At 43.3% G+C, this 23,602-nt stretch overlaps 1 protein-coding gene across 1 annotated transcript in view; it reads right to left on the bottom strand.

Moving 5' to 3' along the window:
- Positions 1-23,602, bottom strand: part of OTOGL (otogelin like) — a 939,358-nt gene that overhangs the window by 439,560 nt on the left and 476,196 nt on the right. Inside the window, exon 28 of the mRNA XM_085653920.1 lies at positions 15,337-15,483. Coding sequence (XP_085510046.1) covers positions 15,337-15,483 — 147 coding nt within the window. The remainder of the gene's footprint in view (positions 1-15,336; positions 15,484-23,602) is intronic.

Here is a 23,602-nt window from a genome sequence, read left to right as displayed (position 1 = left end):
GACTTATCCCTAGAACTGGGTTTCAGTAACCACAGACGAGGCGACTGCTCATTAACCTTTTCACACCTCTGGGTTGGCACTTAGGTTCTGCACAAGAGGAGAAGGGTTTCCCCATCTTGGGTTTTGGTAGTAAGGTGCACTGCGGAATTGTTTGGCAAATGAAAGCCACTGCAAAATTGGGTAGGATTTTCTCTGACAACTTTGATCATATTGGTTAGGGAGGGGCCCGAGTCATCCCGACCCACTGACTGCTGCCCAGCATTAATGTGGCACCCCAAGGCACCCTCCCCAGAACACTTTCTGAACCTGAAGAAGATTAGAAGAGAACTGAATCTGCTGTCTGTGACCTGAGAGGAGCCCTTAAGAACAGGACCTGCTCTCTCTTGTACTGAGGACAAAGAAGTGAATTCCAAGATTTAGTTGACAGTACTCCTATATGGCTATAGGGACACAGCAAGCTGCAAGAGGCATTTTCAAAAAGGGACCAGTTGAACAAAACCAACTAGACCTATATTGGATTTTTCTGGTGGCCTGTGATGGAGTGAGTCCTGGCCCCAAAGTGTTGTCCCTGAGGTACTGGGAGCCTTAGAAGTGAATCAGAGAACCTGATCCAGAAACCCTAAAAAGTTGGACTTCCAAAACCTCTGAGCTGTTAAGGTCGCATTGCAGCACAAGGGTACGAATTTGATACACCTTCCTCAGATACAGATTCAGGCTTGCCCAGCAGAAGGATTTTGAGCTACATAAAAAGGACAACGTCAGAATGTAAAATCTTTAGATGAGACAAACCTGTTTCATGTATCTGATCTGCGTTCCATCGTAGTTGGCCTGATATTGTGCCTAGGTCTAGTCTAAGATTATTATTGGAGCTTATTGCTCTTTGGCACTATTTCTCCTTAAACTGTTTTTAAAATTCATATCACTGGTTTCTCTTTTGGAATTGTCATTGTTTTGAGATCATTTTGTTCATTAAAATGTATTCTATTTTTCTAATTCGGTTTGAGATTTTGATTGTTTAATTGTTTAGCGTTCTCACTTTATTACTGTTTTGGTACTGCATAAATACTTTACAACTTGCTCTAAGATAAGACTGTCTGCTCTGTGCCAAAGGTACCAGGAGATTGAGCTAAGGTTAATTTAGTGACTTTAGGGTTCACCCTGACAAGTTAGTGGTCTTATTACATGAGGTGGGAATCCACCTACCTCAAATAATAATCCATTTACTTACAGATAGTGATAGTCATGAGAAAAACACATCAAGCTATAATTTGTGGCTATTTCATTGGAAGTGAAGTAATTGTTAGAGAATTAAGGGCCACATGCATCAAAGCCAGGATTTGCAATTCCTAAATAGCGATCTTTAAGAAATTGCAATTTAGGAATCGCAAATCCCCATGCATGTAGGAATTGCATAAAAAATTGCGGTTCCTACACATTTATTAATTGCGAGTCGCAATTAAGGGTATATACGTGCCACAGAAGCATCCACTGGTGGGGAGAACATTAGGGTTGGGTGAAATATTCCATTCCGCCCACGAAATTGACAGAATTTTGCTAACTCCACAGTACTCTTGTAAGCAGAGTTCTCCGAAAATCCCGCCAATTGTGGAACAGTGAAAATTGTTCTTGTGTGCCACTCTGGAACCTTAAGTTGGCAAGCGAGATTTGGTACCCCTAGCAAATTCCAGGGTGTGCCCACCTCTAGTGGTGGAATATCCTCCCAAATGTTGAGCTTGAAAATGTAACCTCAAAATGGGGATTAACTGCAAGTGGCCACACATGTAATAATAACAATAATAATAATCCACATTTGTAAAGCGCGAACAATCACCCGTAAGGGTCTCTAGGCGCTGGGGGCCGTCGGGAAGATTAAGCAAGCTATTGCCCAGAGCCACATGGTGCTAGGCTAATCTGCCGCCGGCGATCGAACCGTGATCCCCAGATACCGGAGTCAGTCGCCCTGGCCGCGGCGCCACACCTCTTCCACATGTAGGTTCTCTAACCTGTTGGGTGGTATTCCTTTGATGCCATGGACACTATGCCACCTTTTGATGAAAGCTTTTTAGCGCTCGCATTGCAAACATTCAACAAGGCAACTCTGCCAGACATACTGGCAGACCAGTCAATCTAGTAGGGTGGTTGATCTGTTACCATTTTGCCTAAGTTACATTTGAACCTTGGCAGTTCAAGATCGGAGCTAAACAAGTCTCCAACTGTGATTTACATCTGTAAAGGGTACTCTGAAAGAGGCAATATAACGAGGAATGGGTACATGGTAAATCTTTGTTTCATGGTCAGATTTTTCTATACAGTTCTCCTTTAAATTTGGCTATAGCATTTGAGCCTACCAAGATCAAGCAAAGTCTTACAAATTATTTTGCTTGTGAATGTCAAGTATCTGCTACCCTAAAATGCACTGCAGTACTATGCATGCTTAAGTTACCCCGATTTAACTGTCACTGACTATTTGAATTCGATATCCTTGAAAAAATATTCCTGTGAAACTCTTCAGTGTCATATTTTAAATGTCCTGATATCATTACCTCAAATTAAATTATGTTGAAGGAGTAATTAGCTGTAAAGTTCAGTAAACTCATGTTTAAATAGAGTGTGCCATTTATGACTGAAAAGAGCTATCCATTTCAAACCTGATGACTTAATTAACATAACATTGTTAAATGTCAAGCACTACGGCAAATTGGCCCTGGTGACCGCAGCAGATGGAATGATTATTTCATACCCTTTCTATCATTGACAATGCTGTTTATTAAGTCAATCTGAAAAAATGTGTTCAGCATTCAGATTGGAGAAAACCCATGCGCCATCTGTGGTAGTTTTTTAAACCAGTATAATTTTGGTTGTGTGTATTTTGATGCTTGTTGGACCTGGCCATCTCTGGAGGGTCATCCAAGATTTTCACCTTCCTTTGCAAAATACATTTTGTTGGCTTTTAGGACTATGCACACTTTTCCCTGCTAACCTGTGGTAAAGTGATTGTGCTCTCTTCCTAAAACATGGTGAAATTGACCTAAACCTGATTGGTACATTTAATTTACTCATAAGTCCCTCTTATATGGTACAACATATACCCAGGGCCTGTAAATTAAATGTTACTAGTGGGCTGCAGCACTCATTGTGCCATGCTCTACAGTGGCCTTTTAAAACATGTCTCAGGCTCGCCACTGCAGCCTGTAGGGCAGTTTTAAATTGCAAATTAAGCCTCACAAAATACACCTTTTTCCAGAATTAAACCTTCCTTTTTAACACTTGTCAGTTACCCCTAAGTTAAACCTTAAAGACTCACAGAACAAGGTTCAAGGTATTTAAAAAGTAGGACATGTGTACTTACGTTTTATATGTGCTGACAGTGAACAACTCCTAAAGTTGTTTTTCACTGTAGTTAGGCTCTCTCACCCATAGACAAACTCTATGTTAGCTTATTACACTTAAAAAGTGATAACTTCAGTTTCGGATCAGATAGAGAAATACTGCTTCCACACTTTAAGGGTAAAATCTGATTTTAAGGTACTATTGTTATAGAAAGTTGGCAGTTTTCTGCCTAAACCAAATGTGTCTATATGTCAGTGTCTGGGTCACATGACTGTAAATGGCTCTCCTGTGGTGTTTTGTGTATTCCTTCCAGACATAGGAACAATAGAGGCCCAGGTTTGGAGCAAAAGGTTGTTCCTGACAGAATTGCTGTGGAGGAGTTGAGCCTGCCCTGATTACACTTCAAATGATGCTGTCTGCAGCACACACAAGGAAACCTGACACCATGCCTGCCCCAGCCTTTGTCACCCTGGACAGTTTGAAGCCAAACCTAGGGGAAAGACTGACTAGAAACAGTTTTGATGGTAGGCCAAGGAATTCCCCCACAGAGAGGATGTCACCAGGTATAAGAGTGACACCTTCAGAACCTTCCATTGGAATACTCTTGGACAAAAAGATTCAAAAGGACGGCCCTGCTGTCAAATTATGGAAGATTGGATATGCTTGCCTTGAACCTAGGCTCTCCAGAAGTGACTCCAAGGGTCAGATGGCTGATCTCCTGATTAGGTTACAGGGACACAACAAGCTACTAGAGGCTTCTCTGCAACTGCCCAGCTGAGCAGCACCAACTGGACCTGCCTGGACCTGCCCGATTCCTGCCAATGGCCTCTGCTGGAGTGAGTCCTGATCCCCAAGATGTGCCTCCCATGTCTAGACTCTGGACTGGCATCAGAATGTACACCTAAGCTAAAGGTGAATATATAGAAGGTTTGGGCTCCTCGTGGCTTTTAAGTGACCTCTCTAGGCTGAGAAATGCCAACCCGCAACAACTGCTAACACAAAGTTCCAATGCCGACCAGCGCTTCCACTACAGTAGTGACCATCCGCGACACCAATTAGCTCCTCATGCTGACATCGACCTCTAAGCGGTCCCAGCCAATGCGACCCTTGATTTTAGAAAGAAATCAAAACTGACTTCATACACCACACTTCTAATTACTTCACTATACAACGCACACCAGCCGCCTTCCGCATTGTGTGAAACTCTTCCACACAACCATACTACACCCCCAAAAATTCTACCTTATCCTTCCACACCTTGCCACACTCCTAACAAGTAAAATGTCACAAGAACAGCCCTGTGTGCCCACGGGGACCAAGGTCAATATACGTTATATGAACAGAGTCCACCGTGGGGCTCTTTGTGTCAAGTTGGAATCCTTTGGTGTAAATCAGAGGAAAGCCACACTCAATGTATTATTTAGCAGCCTAATAGTAAGTTCTAATTTCAGTTGCATAAAACAGACAATAAGACTGAAATAGTTTCTGTTGCTGGTGTGTATGTTCACCAAAACAAATGCAAATGGCAATGTGACTCACAAAAAGGGCAGACAACACAGTGCTTAAGTGTGTGCACAAACATTAATATATGGATATATACAAAATACACCGAATATGTTCCTCGGTCCTTAAGTTAAGTTGTTCAAATATACATGTACGTATAACATAGCATGATGGGGATTACAAATAATCAAGGAACCAAAGGAGATGTATGTCAACGTTTCGACCCTTTTTGAGTGAAAGGGTCTCCTTGGGAGAAAGGCATCTGGCTCAATATCAATATATAACAAGGTGGGATATATCCAGACCAACAATATCACTGTATGCCCACTGCAAAACTGCTGGAATACTATCAACAGGGTGACCTTATCGCCTGTGGAAAAGAGATTCTCCTATTTCAAATGCACATCCATTGAGTGCCACACAAGTCCACCAAATCCAATGTGGACTGCTCCGTGACACACTTCTGCATACCACATCATTCTTCATAACAATTTACAACAATGTTTCACTATCTCACTTCCATATATCAATCCACTAATATCTATCTACAGATCACCCTTTACCAGACATCTTCACATGCCACCACACTCCATCTTTCATTATACTACCCCACAATGTCCCATCACCAATCAGTATTTCCTCATTGTACCCTGTCATACTCCAATCAGCTTCATCCCACCCGCCACACACTACTATATTCTGTCTATCATCTCTTCTTTTCTTTTTGTTGCCCTAAGTGGGAAGGGTATGCCCAGTTGTGGGTCCGTTGCTCACTGTCTCACTGGATTCAAGCTAGCATGGCTGATGAAGGGTGATTCCCCGAAACCAGTCTCAGGATGCTTGTTTCCAGTCCACGGAGGACCTGGCCTTGCAGTTTGGGCTGGACTTTGCCCATGGGGAGCAGGGTCAAGACTGATTTGCATATGACTGGTTCCAAACTGGGGTGGCGTGGCGGGCAAAAAAATGATGGATTAAACCAAGATCTTTGACTGGGGGTGAATGTTTGATTTGGTCAGCATTCCATCCATCATCTGTTCTTTTTGCTTTTGTCACCCTAAGTGGGAAGGGTATGCCCAGCCGCGGGGTCCTGTGCTCACTATGCCACTGGATTAAAGCTATCCTGGCTGAGGAGGGATGATACCTCGAAACTAGTCCCAGGATGCTTGCTTTCAGTCCAGGGAGGACTTGGCCCACCAGTTCAGGCTGGACTATTCCCATGGGGAGCAGGGTCAAGAATGATTTGCATATGGTTGGATCCAACCTGGGGTGGCGTGGTGAGCAAAAAACGATGGATTAAACTGAGATCTGTGACTGGTGGTGAAGGTTTGGTTTGTTCAGCATTCCATCTATTATCTGTTCTTTTTGCTTTTGTCACCCTAAATAGAAAGAGTATGTCCAGGCATGGGCCCCATGCTCCCTGCACCACCATGGATTTAAGCTAACCTGGCTGATGAGGGGTGATACCCTGTAAACGGTCACAGGATGCTTGTTTCCTGTCCAGGGAGGACCTGTCCAGGCAGTTCAGGCTGGACTGTTGCCATGGGGAGCAGGATCAAGAATGATTTGCATATGGTTGGGTCCAAACTGCAGTGGTGTGGTGAGCAAGAAAAATTATGGATTAAATCGAGATCTGTGACTGGGGTGAAGGTTTGGTCAGTTCAGCATTCCATCATCTGTCCTTTTGCTTTCGTCACCCTAAGTGGAAAGGCTATGCCCAGACGTGGGCCCCGTGCTCATTGTGTCACTGGATTTAAGCTATCCTGGCTGATGAGGGGTGATGGCCCGAATCTGGTCCCAGGATGCTTGTTTCTGGTCCAGGGATGACCTGGCCTGGCAGTTCGAGCTGGACTGTTGCCATGGGGAGCAGGGTCAAGACTGGTTTGCATATGGCTGGGTCCATACTGGGGTGGCGTGGTGAGCAAAAAAATGCTTTTGATAAACTACTATATCAGCAGGCCCATAGCTACGAGAGACCAGGCATGTCCAAGCACCCCTACAATAATGTTTCCTCTTCACTCCCTGATGCAACTGGCAGCAATGCAGGGCTCACACGTCAAGGTCAAGAGATAATTTTCAAAACAAATGCTTAGCTTATATTAATACTTCCTTCACCTCAGAATTTGTTCAGCATTCAAGTTAAAATTAAAGACATCTTCTGCATTGTGAAGCAAACTTCGAACCCTTTCCTTAATTTTCAAATGATAACTGGGAGAAATCTGAAAATATTAGTGATACAAAGGGGATAGTCATAATGCTGCACAGCGATGTAAGCATCAGTGAAATGCATGCTTTACTTGACAGCTCCCCCTTTCTTTCGAAGTGGTGCTCTCTCTCTCGCTCCAGATTTACTAAGATTTTTGTGCTGTTGCAAAGTGCTGGAAAGTGATTTACTTTCCAGTGCAAAAGGTATTTTTCGCAAGGTTTCTTTCTCTTGGTGAAAATTGTGTTTACGCAACTTTTCTAGGGCAATTACATGGGCAGCACGTGGGTGTTACAACAAAAGCATCCTTGTTTATTGATGCAAATCTTAATCAACTAAAACTGGCTTGACTTTGCATAAAATATATAACACCTCCTCGACACAGGAGCAAGGTTGAAAAAATTATAAGTGTGATGGACAGTACAGCGCACACTTAAAATGTTATAAAAAATTATCTTGGCATACGGTTTTGGACTGAAATGGTATAGTTCCAATAGAAACCCTATGTTAGATTTCACACACACCTTGTATAGCGCTAGGTAGTGTATTTGTGAGCTAACGCAGAGAGAGAAAGCAGAAGCAGATCGTTATTCGGAAATATGGCGCTTAGCTGCTTTCTTCCCCTTGAGCAATGCAGTGCAACACTTTTGGTTACTTTGCTGAGTTGCCCTAAAATTAAGTAAATCTGCCCCATTACTACACACGTTGTTTCAAGCTATCCTTCCTAAATTACTGATCACCCCGATCTGTTTTGCACATAAAGAGAACTCTCCATCTTTATCCTCAGTCTCCACGCTCTCCACACCCTTAGAGATTTGAGGTGGATTCCGAATGCAACAAGCAGTTTATAAACAAACAATGGGCCTCATTTACAAACTTTTGGTGCAGGGCAGCACCTCAAGCCTTCTTGCTGAGCTGCCCTACTTAAAAAGAAAAGGGCAGAAATGTGCTGTTTCTGTGAGATACGGCCAATTCCTGTCCTCTTCCCCATCGCTGGTGCACAATTGGCTGCCATTCTCCAATGCAGGAACCCTTGCAAGGGTGTCTGTGTTGTTGGTTTATGTGCAGGAAGGCACACCTTCCTGCACAAAAGCAATCAATGGAGGCGATTTCCTCCTTCTATGTGTGCTGCTGAATGCAGCACACATAGAAAAAGGAAACAACGAGGAGAAATAAAGTTATTTCTCCTCGTTGCATCTCCACTATGCCTCTCCTGGAGAGGCAAAGGCTTTTGACGCATTACCAGATTTACAGAACGTTGTAAATCAGAGAATGTGTCAAATGCCATGGGTGTTACACCCACTATGACACCCATGGCTCTCCTTCTTAACACAGTGTGAGGCAATGCAGTGGCTTACGCTGCATTGACTCACACCATATCCACAAGGCCATAAGAAGCCACACAGGGTGTCGTTATGTGGCCTTGCAGATATGGCACTGCACTTTGCGTCGACGTAATGTTAATAAAAGTGACGTTCTGGCGACGCACAGCAGCTTGTAAATAAGCCCCAATGACATCATGTGGAAAACTAAAGTTGGTACACTGAAATGGGCAGGGGGAGGGGCTCAGATTGACACCAGAAAACTGAGACAAGGTGCCAGCAATGGCACTGTGCCCCTGACACAGGGGCACCAACACTGTCACTGGCTCACTACACCAACGTTGACATGGGAACATTGACATGGCTACAGTGGCAAATGTAGACTAAAACTAAGACACCAACAAGGGGACATTGACACAGGGGCAATGGCAAATAGGCACTGCCTGCAGGATGACAGAGGCAAGTGAACACTGACCATATGTCACTGGCACAGGGGACACAAATACGAGCACCAGAAATGGCACTTGAACAGTAACATTGAACAGTTGACGTGGAGCTCAATTACTAATGCTGGGACATTGGCTCAGAGCAGTTTCAGTGGAACACTGACACAGGAATGCTGGAACACCGAGATATTGCCACTTGGAAATAATACAAATACAGTAACAACATAGGGAGACTGATTGGGAGGATGAGACGTGTGGATAATATTGATAGAGGGCGCCGACACAACAACACCGAGATGGGCCCACTGCCACCAGAATACTACCACTGAGACACTGGACCTAGAACTATGACCGTAGCATGCTGACTGGGGGACAGCGACACTGAAATGTTACCACGAGTTACAAACATTAACAATAAGACACGGGCACAGAGGCATCAACACTGACTGAAGGGCATTGACGCAGCAGCAACACAATCACGCAGTGAAACCGACTCAAGGGCACTGACACTGGGGAACTGATGTAAAAGCACAAAAACTGACATTGGAATTTTGACATAGGGTCAGTGAAACTGGGACACAAACATTAACACTAGGACACTGACACAGGGGCACTGACAGTGGGACCTTGACAATAGGGCACAAGTAATCACACAGATCCACTCTCAGAAACAGTCTCTGGACTAAAACACAGGAGCACCAACCCTTACATGCAGTTATTGAATTGAATACAATGACACTGGAATGCTGTAGCTGGGATCAAGCATTCATGGTGGGAAAATGGCAAGGGCCAGTGACACTGTGAGATTATAAATGGACACTAGGATACTCACACTAAATCAATGACACTTGGACACAACACAAGAACAGGGACATGACACAGGACACTAACGCAAGGACACTGACTGGAGGGACACAACAGTGTGATACTGGCCTGTGCTTACTGACATGCGTCACTGACACTGGTTTACTGACACAAGGACACTGACATGGAGACACTGCCACAGGGATGCAGGCATTGCAATTGACACTCTGTGTTATGACCAATGTTTCCTCTAAACTGTGAGCTCGGGCACCCGCCCAGCCTCTATATCTATGCCTTGTGTGAAGAACTAGAGAGCATGCACAAAATGCAAATGGTATATTTCATTATGGGGGCAGGGCTGGCCATTAACTAAAACTGTGGGTTCCAATGCATGAAGGGCTTCATGGTTGGTCCCCTGCTGGTTTATGGCAGCCTCGATGCAGACGACTCAGTTCCTCCTTTTTCCCTCATTAACATTGCTACACCGATGAAAAGAGTTGAGCAAGTGTTTAGCATATCAGAAAACTTTTGACGGTCCTGCTCTGGTTCCCAGGTCACCTATTTAAATGAAGAGCGCCCCCCACCATGCACTTGATGAATCCCAATTCCAGTTGTTTTCTCCACTCAAAACAGAAGAAAACTACTTTAAAACATAATTTGCCCCTTATTCTTTTACAGCAAAAGGATATCCTGTGAAATGCCCACCAATGTGAGAGCATGATAGTTTGCAAAGAACTAAGAGTACACATGAATGTATGTTCACCTCAGTGATATTTGCATAATGTGGTCATCTTCTAATTCAGTGCAGGAACACTACAACTGGTGCAGCAGGTGTAATGCAACAGGTGTTCATGTAAAGTGCTCCAATACCTTTGGGTGGAATTAGCGCTATATAGTTCTGCAAAAAAAGAATAGAGGAAGCTGAAATTGGGAAGGGCTCCTCTATTATGTTGTGCACGGGCATTTTCACAGTGGCGCACTAAGAAGTGTAGGTGACTTAGAAGTGTGGGTGATTGTTGTCTCACTCTGTAGGAGCTCTCGTGCTGGAAATATATCTTAAAATTGCTCAAAGCAAACATTAAAATTATAGCAAAAAATAACAGCCCTCGAGCTTTTTAAATCCTTTCTAAAACGATAGGGAAAACAAGGTGATGCTATATAGTTTCAGCTCTAACACCCTCTCACTTCTGTGTGGGGTGCCACAGGGGTCCTCACTAAGCCCCACCCTCTTTAACCCATACATAACAGAACTCACCCCGCTGATTCGCTCCCTTGGCTTTTCACTCACCTCTTACCCAGATGGCACACAAATTGTGTTATCTACTCTAATGAGGTTAACTCCACCAGCTCTCAGTTTCATAACTGCATGAGTGAAATCGGCACCTGGATGGACAATCACTGCCTTAAATTAAACTCAGATAAGACCAAGGTTATCCTCCTCAGAAACAATACTCAAATCTGGACCCCTTCTAGCTGGCCATCAGAAATGGGCTCGTTCCCAGTGCCGACCTCTAAAGTCAAGAGTCTCAGAGTGATACTCAATGACAAACTACATTTCAGTGAGCAAGTCAACGCTGTCATATCTTCCCCCTTTTACACTCTAAAAATCATTAAAAAGATTCTCCAATTCCTACCTAACACATCCAGTAAAACAGTCATATCCTCTCTTATTCTGTCCAAAATAGATTACTGCAATGGCCTATACATCAATCTTCAGGAAAAATATATTAAGCAACTGCAGGTCTCACAGAACTCCGCTGCCATATTACGTCTTGTTCTCCCCAAATATCATTCGGTCTCTCAAGCCATCAAGGATCTGCACTAGCTGACCATCAGGAAACGGATACAATTTAAAGCCCTTTGCCTCACTTTCAAAACCTTGCATGGCACAGGTAAAGAATTTCTGAAACATGCCATATCCTGGTACGTGCCCATCAGAAACCTCATATCTAAGAGAACTCAGAAAGTCACTACTTTTAGATTCAAGAAAACTAAATGGGGTAGTAGCAGCTTCCTCTTGGGTCCAACTCAACAATGTAATATGCTACCCATACACATTAGATCTGCCCTATCCCTACAGGTCTTCAGAAAACTCCTCAAAGAATGGATTTTCAACCAATAATTCCCCTATAGTTTCATTTCACTATCTTTGATAAGCCAGAGCCAAGACACCTGAGGGCATACATTATGCTTTGCAAATTTTTTAACATAACATAACACATAGTCTCATCACAGCTCTTGATTTTGTGCACAGTTGTGAAAAGTGCACATGAGCTTACTGTTGCTGCACTCAAAGAATAATAATTAGAGGGAACATTGATATGACACAATGATACTGGCATGGAGACACTGATATAGGGGCGCAGGCATTGATACTGACACTGGGGAAATAACATGGACACTTGCACCTGCAACACTGCCCAGGGTTACTGCTACAGTGTCACTGACAGGGAACACTTATACTGGGACAAAAGGACATGGTTACAGAGACCCTGACAATGGGATGCTGCCAGTGGCACTTGGACAATGACAGAAAAGAACTCATATGTGAACTTCACACTGGGACACTGATACCAGGACACTAACACTGGGTAGATGGAGAAATATGGAACTGGCCTTATACTGGAACATTGACAAGGAGAATATACACATATGCACCACCACATACAACCGGACACTAATGCAGGAACACTGACAAATATACAAATACTAATGCTGAGACCCTGACACAAGAGCATCAATATTGGGACATTGTGCAGGATGCTACAACTTTTGCATACTAACACCAGGAAGTGGGAAGACACAGGCATAAGCTTGAAGGCAAGGACACTGGGGCTTTAGCACTAGAGCACCAAAACAGACACAGGGAAACTATCAGGGGAGATACATATTGGGGCACCAGCACTGGAATACTGATCAGGGGGGACACTAAGCCAGGAATACTGACAATGGGGCTGTGACACAAGAGCTCTGATATGGGTACATTGGCATAGGAACATAAAGTTTTAAATATTGACACTGGAACATTAGCAAGTTCTTTGACATGTCCATTGCTGCCACTGGCACACAGCACCAGATACTGCGACGCACTGACCCTGGGACAGTTAAAGATATACAAGATTTTGACATTAGAATGGCGACACTGGGACAATGACACAGATACTGGGATGATGATATTGGCACTGGGACACTGATGCAGGGACACAAACTGACAAAGGGGCATATGGACAAGGAGACATTGGACCTCTTACACTGGCATATGGACAATGATGTGGAGACATTTACAAGTGAGCATTGTGACTGGCACTGAAATAGGGGCATGGGGATACAGACACAGAGGGACTTATTTATGAGATCCCTGCATCACTTTTACACCATGTAAAGTGGTGCATGTATGACGCAGGGTTCTCATAAAGTTTTATAAAGCCACACAAAGCCACCCTGTGTGGCTTTGAGTGGCCTCATAAATCATGAGCAAGGCAACACAGTGCAACGCGCTGCATCACCTTATCATGCACCTGGGAGGCATTCCATGGGCGTTGCGATAGGTTTTCCCACGCAACACCCATCGAATTTGACACTGCCCCAGGTTTACAAAGTGATGTAAACCTGAGGATGCATCAAATCTGCCTGCCTCCCAAGGTGAGGCGTAACAAGGAAAAACATGTTTAGTTCTCCTCATTGTTTCCTCTTTCCATGTGTGCTGCATGGCACACATGGAAAGAGGAAAAAACGCCTTAATTGGATTGTTTTTGTGCAGGAAGGAACCTCTTCCTGCGCAAAAACAATCCTGCCTGCAACAGAGGCACCCTTGCACCATGGTGCAAGGGTTCCTATGTTGATGCTAGGCTGGCAAAAAGGGACCAGCGCATGCAGAAAGGACAGGAATGCACCATATTGCTAAATATGGTGCATTCCTGCCCTTTCACTTTGGCGTAGTGCAGCACAGCAAGGTGCCTTGCTGTGCCGCCCTCTGCCAAAATGCAATAAATGAGGCCCAGAGTGTTATTGACAAGGGCAGAGGACATTACACAGTGTCACTGGCACTGTGACACAAGGACATAGGAATGCTAATGAATAGATAAAAAGACTAGGCCAGTGAAATAGACAGGGAGACAATGGACACTTGGACCCGCACCTTACACTCCCTATTTCTTTTTCTTACTCTTCTAGACGCTTTTTCATCCCTGCTATATCCCTCTTTCTTAGTGTTTCCTTACCCTTCTCTTACACCTTTAGTATCCCTTCTTCTCGTTTGACCTGGGTCAAACTCTAATGATGGAAACTAAGTATGGTTGCCCTAAAATGAACTGTTATGTCCACCATCTCCAACCACCCACACAAATGAAGCACTAGGCACACGGCTCTGTAACAAGGGATTGATGGCTGAATGGCTAGTGATAGGTCATTATGACTAGTAGAAGCAGTCACATTGCCACAAACACTTCCTGAGCAGTGGCCATACTCCCCCAACAACCTATGCCTACCTTGTCTTTCTGTCCTGTTGTCTGTTTCATTGAGGTATCTCCTACAGGACCAGCAAAGTACTGACTAACAGGGGGTCATATATTTGGAAGCATCATATCTGTGTACCCATAGCTGTTCCAATGTGTTTAGAGTTTCCCTTAAAAACTGTTCAGTCAATTGTTGATATTCAAATGTGGCTAGAAATGCAGCATTTGCCACACATTGGAGAATACACAACTTTGTGTGTAATTGCATATATATTGTACTCAGTTTTCATCAATTTCATTGTACAGAAATGCTTTCTGCACAAACTTTGACACTCCCCTAAAAAATCCCCAATGCTTCTTTATCACTGTGCTTTAACGGTACCATGTCCTTCTATTTATCAAACACTTTGCAAGGTAGAACACTTGAAAAAACACTGCCAAATGTGTTGTCTTCAAAATCTCACGATATTGTGCCTTTCATAAAATATATTGTGGTGGAAGATACATTCCTATTTACCTAAGGCCCCTTTTATGCTGCAGGTATCCTTTGGGGGACAGGCCCCCCAAAACACTTACCACTGGCTACAGGCCTGTATATTTGTCTTCATCATAACATTTCACTTCAAAATTTCCCAACATTCTCCCCTACATCTGGCTACAATTCATCTCTGGCCGCATTTCTCCACACCCAACCACAGCCCACTTCATTACAACACACACACACCTTTTACACACTTTTACTCAACAAGACTTAATCCATTTGCCGGTGACGTCTTACTCTACATCTAATATCCTAAATCCACACCTGACTCCACTGACTTTACACTCTAATATATTCCTTCTATGCTCTATATCTTAACTCCACATCCACTTTCCTAATAGCACACTTGAGACTCCATGTAAAGGATGCACCTTACACTTGTAACTTATGCTCTTTGATTTGAGGATATTCTTACAGTTCAAGTCAAAGATACTCATTGTGTCGACCACAGTAAGATAAAAGGTCAAGGCAGTTTAGCCAGACTTCCAACCTTATGTCTGCTAGATATGTAACAATCTCTACAGAGATCATTCATATTTACTGAGAAACTTTGTGTACTGAATCCCTGAAAATACACGCGTTTGGGAGTCTGGTGTACCGAAAGCTATATCTCTTCAACTCGGCTACTATGTCATCTTTCATTATTGATTGTGTTGCATCACTCTTAAAAGGCAGTGTAAGTACTCATGGAGAGTGAACTGTGGGCTGATCATTCATTCATGCGAGTTTTGCTCACCTTCCATCGAGGTCCTACTTTGACATGTATGGTTGTCTTCTTGTCCCAAAGGATGGTAATCTCTAGTTCAGGGAAGTGCACTGCTGTATAAAATCCAGCTTTCCAATGTTGATATGTGTATTTGCTTTCATGGGCTCTTGTCTGCCTCTGTAGGGAACATAAGCACAAAAATATCTGAGATTACACCAACATTCAATGATAAACACTATAGTATTAAATAAAGGCACAGTGCATACGCATGAGTGTGCAAACATTGACAAAGATGTTGCTGTGGATTATTCTTGTAGTATTCGGTTTACTCCTGAATTTCATGAGTAAGCAAGATATACTCCTGGAATTCAGTTGTAAGCCATGAGTTGTACAAGATTTTGTTACCTACTCACAGGTACATCTTTTTAACTCTGGCCCCAAAACTGACTACAGGTAGAGCTAGAAAGTGTGCTTGACAATTCACCGATGAAGTACCAAGATACATATTTTTTTTTTAAGTCCAAGCAATAGAAAATTTTACAATCAATCCACAAAGGCATGGTATCTCTATCTAGATTTTATATCAGCATGAGAGGTGGAGAAAAGATAATCAAGAGGAAGGCTCATCCTCCTCAATCTTAAACTATATCCAAGTTAGAGAGCCCTGCCCTATCAGATGGACTAACTAGAGGTCTTTAAAAAGGAAAACAAATGTTTTTTTGTAAGGAAAATCCTCTTCCAGCAGGGTTACTCCTTGGTGGCATACTTCATCATTGGGTTCCTTTCTTTTCAGCTACTGAATGAGGCATGCTGCTACCAATGAATTACAAGCGAGCACTAATTGATATAAAGCAGATGTTTCAAGTGAATAGAAGATGCAGGGGTTTTATTTATGTGATAACAATACCTGTCTGGTGGCTGTAAATACTTTAATCTACACCCCAGTCGGTATGATTCAACACTGGGAAAGAAGTTAGGAAGTATATGGGAGGGTTCAATGGCCATATCTTCCTCTTATTGTCTTGTCTACATGTTTCTGTCACCCTTCCCTGTAGTGTCATCCGGACCGAATATCTCACTCCCTGAGTCCACTCCTTATATAAGTATGAAGTGCATTCCAATCGCACAGTCTGCTTTGAAAATGAAATATATACACCTACTTGGTGTCTGTTCCTCTCTTTCTGTGAAAGAGGGGAGAGTTAGCCTGGAAGTCCTGGAACAACGAAACGTATGTGCCCTCATGCAATGTGAACCAAAACGCTACACACAAAATATTGAAAACCAGCCATTAGCTCTATCATGATGCTGTGAATGGCACGTGAAAATCTAAAATGAATAGCATAAAAACATTTGAACAGTGTAAGATCTAATAAACGAATGAGCGCTTCTAATCCACATGCAGGACGTTAAACCAAGTGGTCAATTACTCACACATACCACACTGCACTCCTGCGTTTCTTAGTACATACTTAAAATATCACTTAATAGTGCTCCATAAGTCCTCGGATGGGAGGCAAGCCTGTAGTCACACTCTGTATATACACAGGAGAGGAGGAGAGCGCATCAGCCATTAGATTAGCTTTTCATGCGGTTTAGGCATTTTGATTTCTAGAGCATATTTAAGGCAGGCGGCATAGACTAAAATAAAACAATACTTCCTGGCACTCAAACTTCTGTCTAAGTACTAGAAAGAATCAGTAAATTCTGTAAAAGACACTCATAATAACCTAATTCATAAGCATAAAGCAGGAATAGCAGGAACACATATACACAAGCTTCTGAAATTCCCCCAAAATAAATACTTTATGAAAGAGCTTATTTTGGCCACTCAACATAAAAAATATGTAGAATATATATTTTGTTTTATTGTAAACAACTTCAGGCGAAATAACATATAGAAAATACGTTTAACAACGTTTCTAGACAATTATTATTTGAATAAAGAATACACTAAATTGGATACTAAACCATCACTATGATCAAGTAGAAGAAGAACGTATCTGCAAAGCATGCACGGGGTGGAGTTTAGATTCCCGAAAACATTTTAAGTGCCAGCTCGAACAAACCATTATCTTTATGCCTATTTTTTCTGCCTGAAAGCTTAATTTACCCAGTAATTGTGAAAAGTGTTAAGTTCTTCGAAAATATACTGGCTGAACATCTATGATGACTACTCACTTGTGTGTTTTTAATGGCATTTCCTTTTGAAGCTGCAGTTTCTGTTCACATGATTTAGTTTTTGACAGTTTCATTAATTACCACTAGATGGAAGCATCGGCTTGTTATATTAAGCGTGTGTTCTCTTGTTTTTTTGCGATTAGTTTGGAACGTTTGAAGATTTATTTTCTTTAGGACCTGGGGCAGATTTATCAAAAAGTGACACAACACAGCAAGACAACTTGCTGCGCTGCATGACAGGGGGAGCGCAAAAATGCACCATATCTACTAAGATATAAAGCATTCCTGCTCTCTACCTTTGCTGGCCCTCTGAGTGCCGCCTTGTCCAATGCAGGCACCTTTGTGCCAGGGTTCAAGGGTGCCTGCATTACAGGCAGGATTGTTTTGTATGGGAAGGGACACCTTCCTGTACAAAACCAAAAACAATCCTTTGAGGCATTTTTCTCTTTCTATGTGTGCTGCAGAATGAAAATAACAAGGGAAAATAAAGATATTTCTCCTTGTTACGTCTCAATGGTAGATTTGCTGAGGGCTTGTGTTGCCCTTGCTTCATGCATGGTGATGCAAGGTGACACAAGCCCTTAAATTGGGTTTACTAAGCCACGCAAAGCCACCTTGCGTGTCTCTGCATGGCATAGTAAATCCAGAGTAAATGAAGGCAGCGCAAATCGCTGCCTTGCGCTACTCTGAGTTAAGAAGGCGTTCCATGGGTGGAGTATGGGCATTGCCATGCATCTACCTATGGATCTTGAAGCAATCCCAGATTTATTGTGATCAGAGGTGGGTGGGCCAACAAATTTACAGGGAGAGCTGAGCCAGAGACAAGCCAAGGATCTGACACAGATCTTAGAGCCTGTGCATGAGCCGAGCTCTGAAAATGTTTGCAATGTAAATCACACAGCAAACATCAAATATGATAAAGTTGCCTCAAAGTTCAAGAAGTGTATTTATTTAACATGTGAAGCTTTGACATTAATACATCACATTAAAGTGCTGCACTGAGAAGGACTTATTAAAAATGATAGTGCACTAATGATTTATGTTTAAAAACTATGGAAAACCAATTGTCATGTAAACCGTGTACATGGCCCAGATTATTATAGAGGAAAATTAAAGTCTATTAAACAAAGCACAATAGGTTCTTTACAACTGGTACTTTGAACTCACGTATTTGATAGTGCTTTCATACTTGATAATGAAGAAGAGAAAGTTTTGGTGAAATAGGATATTTGTCTAAGATTACACAATTTAAGTGGGGAAGTTGTGATTTATCTAGGTTTTCTGGTTTCACTTTATACAAATTGGTATCTATTTGTATTTCCTTATGTTAAGGCTTTGTTTTTACCTCATTGCTTATTGTTCTGCAGTTTTTATGTAACATGAAGTTTTTATGTAGCGTGAACTTGACCCAAAAGCATTGGAGCACTTGTTGCTTTATTAAAGGTCATATTCATTGCTTATAGGCATGGAGAGATTAAGTGATTTGCACAGAATCGCAGGAAATTGTGCAGACACAGAGTCGAACCTAGTGCCCCAGTTCCAAAGTTGAAAGTCGCATGAAAGCTCAGCTTGTAATGAGCTTGAAGTTCCAACAGGACTTTAAGATGAGCCAGAGCCAGGCTTCTGGCTCAAGCCTGGCTCGAGCTTTAAGTGACTCGCCCACCTCTTACTAAGGTCAGTTAACCTGGGATTGCAGAAAAGTGTTGTGCCTTTCAAAGTGAGATGTAATGAGGAGAAATGTATTTATTTCTCCTCATAATTTCCTCTTTCCACATCAGTGGTGGCTGATAGGGTGCAGTGGGGCGATGCTCCTCCTAATCAGCCACTGTTCCACATGTTCTGCATTCTGCAGCACAAATAGAAACTGGAAAGAGGAAAATGTCTCTAATCAATTTTTTGGTGCAGGAGGGTATCCCTTCCTGCACAAAAATAAACCTGCCTTTAACATAGGCACCCTTGCACCATGGTGTGAGGATGTTTGCTTTGGCGCTTGGGGGCATAAGGAGAGAGCAGAATGGTTTCATAGCTTAGTAGATATTGCACATTCCTGTTCTCTTACTGCAGCATTGCATGACTTCTAGTAAATCTGCCCTGGGGTCTTGGAGGTGTACCGTTTTGGCTCATTCCCAGGTTCAACTGTGGGTAAAGGTATAGGGTGGCAAATGTATTGTAAGGGCTTAGGGTTTAGAGGTGGGTAAAGATATAGAGTGGTAAGGGTATTAATTGGATGGAGGGGTGGGCATGAGTAGAAGGTATTAATGGTAGTTTTAGGGTTCAGGGATGGGTAAAGATATTGGGTTGTAAGGGTATTTTTAGGGTTTTGGGGTGGGTAAGGTTTTAGCATGTTAAGGATGTTTGTAGGGTTTAGGGTGGGTAGACGGTATGGGTGATAAGGCTATTTTTAGAGATTTTGGGTGGGTGGCATGTTAAAGGCATTTGTTTTAAAGACATACAGCCATGTTAAACAATCTGTCATCTCAGCAATTCCACCTCGTTATTGCTTGGTGTGAAAAAGCAAAAGGCTGAAGGGCAGCTAACTGAAAATGCAGCCTGTGCAGTGCATCAGATTGTTAAATGCAATATGGAGGCTTCAGCTTTCAGTTTCCTGACTCAGTGCTGCTGTGCATGTTCAGAGTCACGTCGCCCAGGATGGAACTGAATACTTGCCCACAGGTCGGGCAGTACATGGAGCACCAGCTGTGCAAGTGTGGAAGGAGTTGAAATGTGAGCTGAGGATAAATGGAAAAAGTTCACAAATGTACATGTGTGTGGGTGTGGCAGTGAGGTATTGCATGTGTGTACGTGTGTTTGTTTGTTTCTGCTCTGTGCATGTCTGTGTGCATGTCTGCATTGTGCGTGTATTAGAGGTGGGCACGCCAGGAAAATCATGGGGATAACTGTGCCATCAAAAGATTTGTCATGTCAATGATACAGCAAATGTCTGGTAAAAACATAACAGACATTTCTTCTAGATTAAAGATAGAAAATGTCTATAACAGCCGTGTTTTCACTAGAGTACATTAGATTACATAGCTAAATTGATATCTGGTAAAAGAAACAGCTTTCTAATGTGAACTTTTCTCCACTTCCTATGTCCTGAGACACTGCCATGAGTGATCAAATATATATATGTTAGTGATTTATTTTTACTAAAAACAAACAAAAGGAAGTTATAGTTAGCCTTAGTTTTCACTCATTCACAACCGTAGAAATTCAGCAGTTATAGTTATTTGAGCTAAGTATAACTTACACCCCCGCAATGCACTGCCTATGACCTCACATATTACTTCACTCATGACATGGTTAGTGACATCACTGATGACATCACTGATGACATTACAAATGATATTACTGATGACATCATGTAGAGATTTTGAGTGCTTTATAAGTGTTTGAGTGTTTAACCCCTTCAGTGCCCGCCCCTTTCCCTGTGCCGGCCGTTGCATTAGCGGGCGGGGTTTATGACGAGCTGGACTCGTCATGGGCACAGCGCCACCGCGGCCCATGACGAGTCCAGCTCGTCATGGGCACTGAAGAGGTTAAGATACTACAAAAGTTAAATGAGTATAGTTTGTGTTCTACTAATGCGTGATACTATTTTTAACTATGTGAGTGGCTGTGTGACTGAGTGTATCCATGTGTGAGTAGGTGTCTGAGTGGCTCTATGGGTGTGTGAATGGTTGTATAGGTGAGTGAGTGACTGTGTGAGTGGCTGTATGGGTGAGTGAGGGATTGTATGTGGCTGTGTGGGTGAGTGAGTGGGTGCATCAGTGGTATATGGGTACGTGAGTTGGCATGTGAGAAGCTGTATGGTTAAGTGATGGGGTATGTGACTGAATGTATGGGTGAGTGAGTAATTATGAGAGTGTCTGTATGGGTGAGTGTGTGCATGTGTTAGTGATGGTATAGGTGACTGAGTGCATGTGTTAATATCTGTATGAGTAAGTGAGTGGGTATGTGAGTAACTGTATGGGTGAGTTAGTGACTGTATTATTGACTGTGTGGGTGAGTGACTAAGTGTGCGAGTAGCTGTATAGCCGACTGACTCAGTGTGTGAAAGGTTTTATGGGTGTATCAGTGGGTGTGTTAGTGTGCATGTTTGTTTGACTGGATCAGTGAGCGGCTGTATTGGTGAGTGAGTGGGTGCATGAGTGGCTGGATGGGTGAGTCAGTTGTTGTGCGAGTGGCTGTCTGAGTGAGAGGATATGTGAGTGGTTCTATGAATCAGTGAACAAGTATATGAGTACCTGTATGGGTCTGTGGATGGGTATGTGAGTGGTTGTATGGAAGTGGGAAGTGGGAGTAGGTGTATGAGAGGTTGTATAGGGGTGTGAGTGGTTGTTTAGATGATATCATCAGTGATGTCATCAGTGATCTCACTGACCATGTTATGAATTATGTAATATGTGAGGTCATAAGCAGTGCATTGCAGGGGCATAAGTTATGGTTAGCTCAGGTAACTATAACTGCTGAATTTCTTTGGTTTTGTACGAGTGAAATCTGAGCCTAATTATAACGTCCCTGAATGAATTTCTAAGGCTTATAAATATTGTTTCCTAGAATGGAATTCTAAGGTTTTTTCAATTATATTTCCTAACTATAACATTCCTTTAACCTTTGTATTTTTCAGTGAATTTCTAAGGTTTTTTATTTAAAAAAGCAACAGGAAATGCGCTGTGAGGCCTGCTTGTTAAGCTGTCTTTCATTCTGGCAAAAGGCAGGGAGACCTTTGCTTACTACTAAGGTGAACGGGGACAAGTGATTTGTACGTTTGAATACTTGTAGCAATTTGAAGGAAAGACAATGGACTCTGCTTTCACCATGTAAGAACAATAAGGACCTGCTCATCACAGTTCCTACATGTAAGGACAATAAGGACCTGCTCATCACAGTTCCTACAGATTGCCTTCAATAGTTCAATGATGCATTAACCACCATGAAGCATTTCACATCATCTTTCAATATGGAATTGCCAAGAAAACACACCTGCTTTGCCTTTGCCAAGTCCAGGAGTTAGGATCATATTTCCTTTACAGAAGTGGACCTTCAACGGGGGCACCTGCTATGTTTCTATGTGTAAGTGGTTACTGTTGAGGTTTAATTTTTGTGAAATGAGCATCATGGCCGGAATGGCCCAACGGACACCATCCTCCAGGGCTGGCCTCTAATTAATGGGGTAGGGGGCTGTGAGACCCCTGCCTGGACCAGTTTTGGCCCCAGGAACCCTATTCCCCAGGGCCAGTCCTTGATTGAATGGGAGAGGGGGGCCACGCAGACCCCCTCCCCAGGGCAATTTGGCCCCAGAGACCCCATCCTCAAAGGCACAGCCTTAATTCAATGGGGGCGGGGGCCACGCAGCCCCCCACTGGGCTGATATTGGCCCCCAGGACCCCTTGCCCCAGGGCCCAGCCTTCAAATTCTGAGTGTCCTGGATCCCACCCAGGGTACCCAGTCAACACTGAATGCCTCCACAATCCCTTCAGGCTCCCCGCCTCCTGCAGGAGCCAACACTGCTCTTACACATAGGGAGCTGCTAAACATACAGCTCCCTGTGTGCGAGAGCAATCATTTCATCTGTCTTCCTGGCTGCTTGACAGCAGTCAGGGAAACAGACAAAAGTTCTGCTCCCAGCAAGTGGGAGCACTTTTACAGCTTCCGCTTGCTGGGAGCAGAGTTTGTATTTACCCCAACTTGACAAGAGCTGCCAAAGCTCCCACCAAGTCGGAGCAAACAGCTATGTCCCAGAAGCGGCCTGCCCAGGACATAGCAGGAACCAGTCCTAGAGGGTGTCTGTCACCAGGGTCACATACGACTACAGGTGGGTAATGTGCAGCCCCCCTTTTGTGTTGATGGGCTGACCCCAGAGAGGTGGTAGTTCCCGGGGCCATATATGGCCCAAGAGGGGGTAAGCGCAGCCCTTTCCCACTTTAAAATCTTACTTTGGACCCAGGGAGATGGTGGTACCCGGGGCTGGGGGGTCCATGCGGCCCCACACTATTTATTTAATGTTTTGACCTGGGGAGGTGGTGGTCCCTGGGGCTTCTACTAAGCCCAGTAGGGGGGGTCCGCTCAGCCCCGCTCCATTATTAAAAGGAAAGCTCCAGGGAGGTGGTGGTCC

Source organism: Triturus cristatus, chromosome 4_1 (assembly GCF_964204655.1).
Source record: "Triturus cristatus chromosome 4_1, aTriCri1.1, whole genome shotgun sequence".
NCBI classification, from domain to species: domain Eukaryota; kingdom Metazoa; phylum Chordata; class Amphibia; order Caudata; family Salamandridae; genus Triturus; species Triturus cristatus.
Note: the sequence above shows the minus strand (reverse complement) of the source record. Positions and strands in the feature narration are given on the sequence as shown.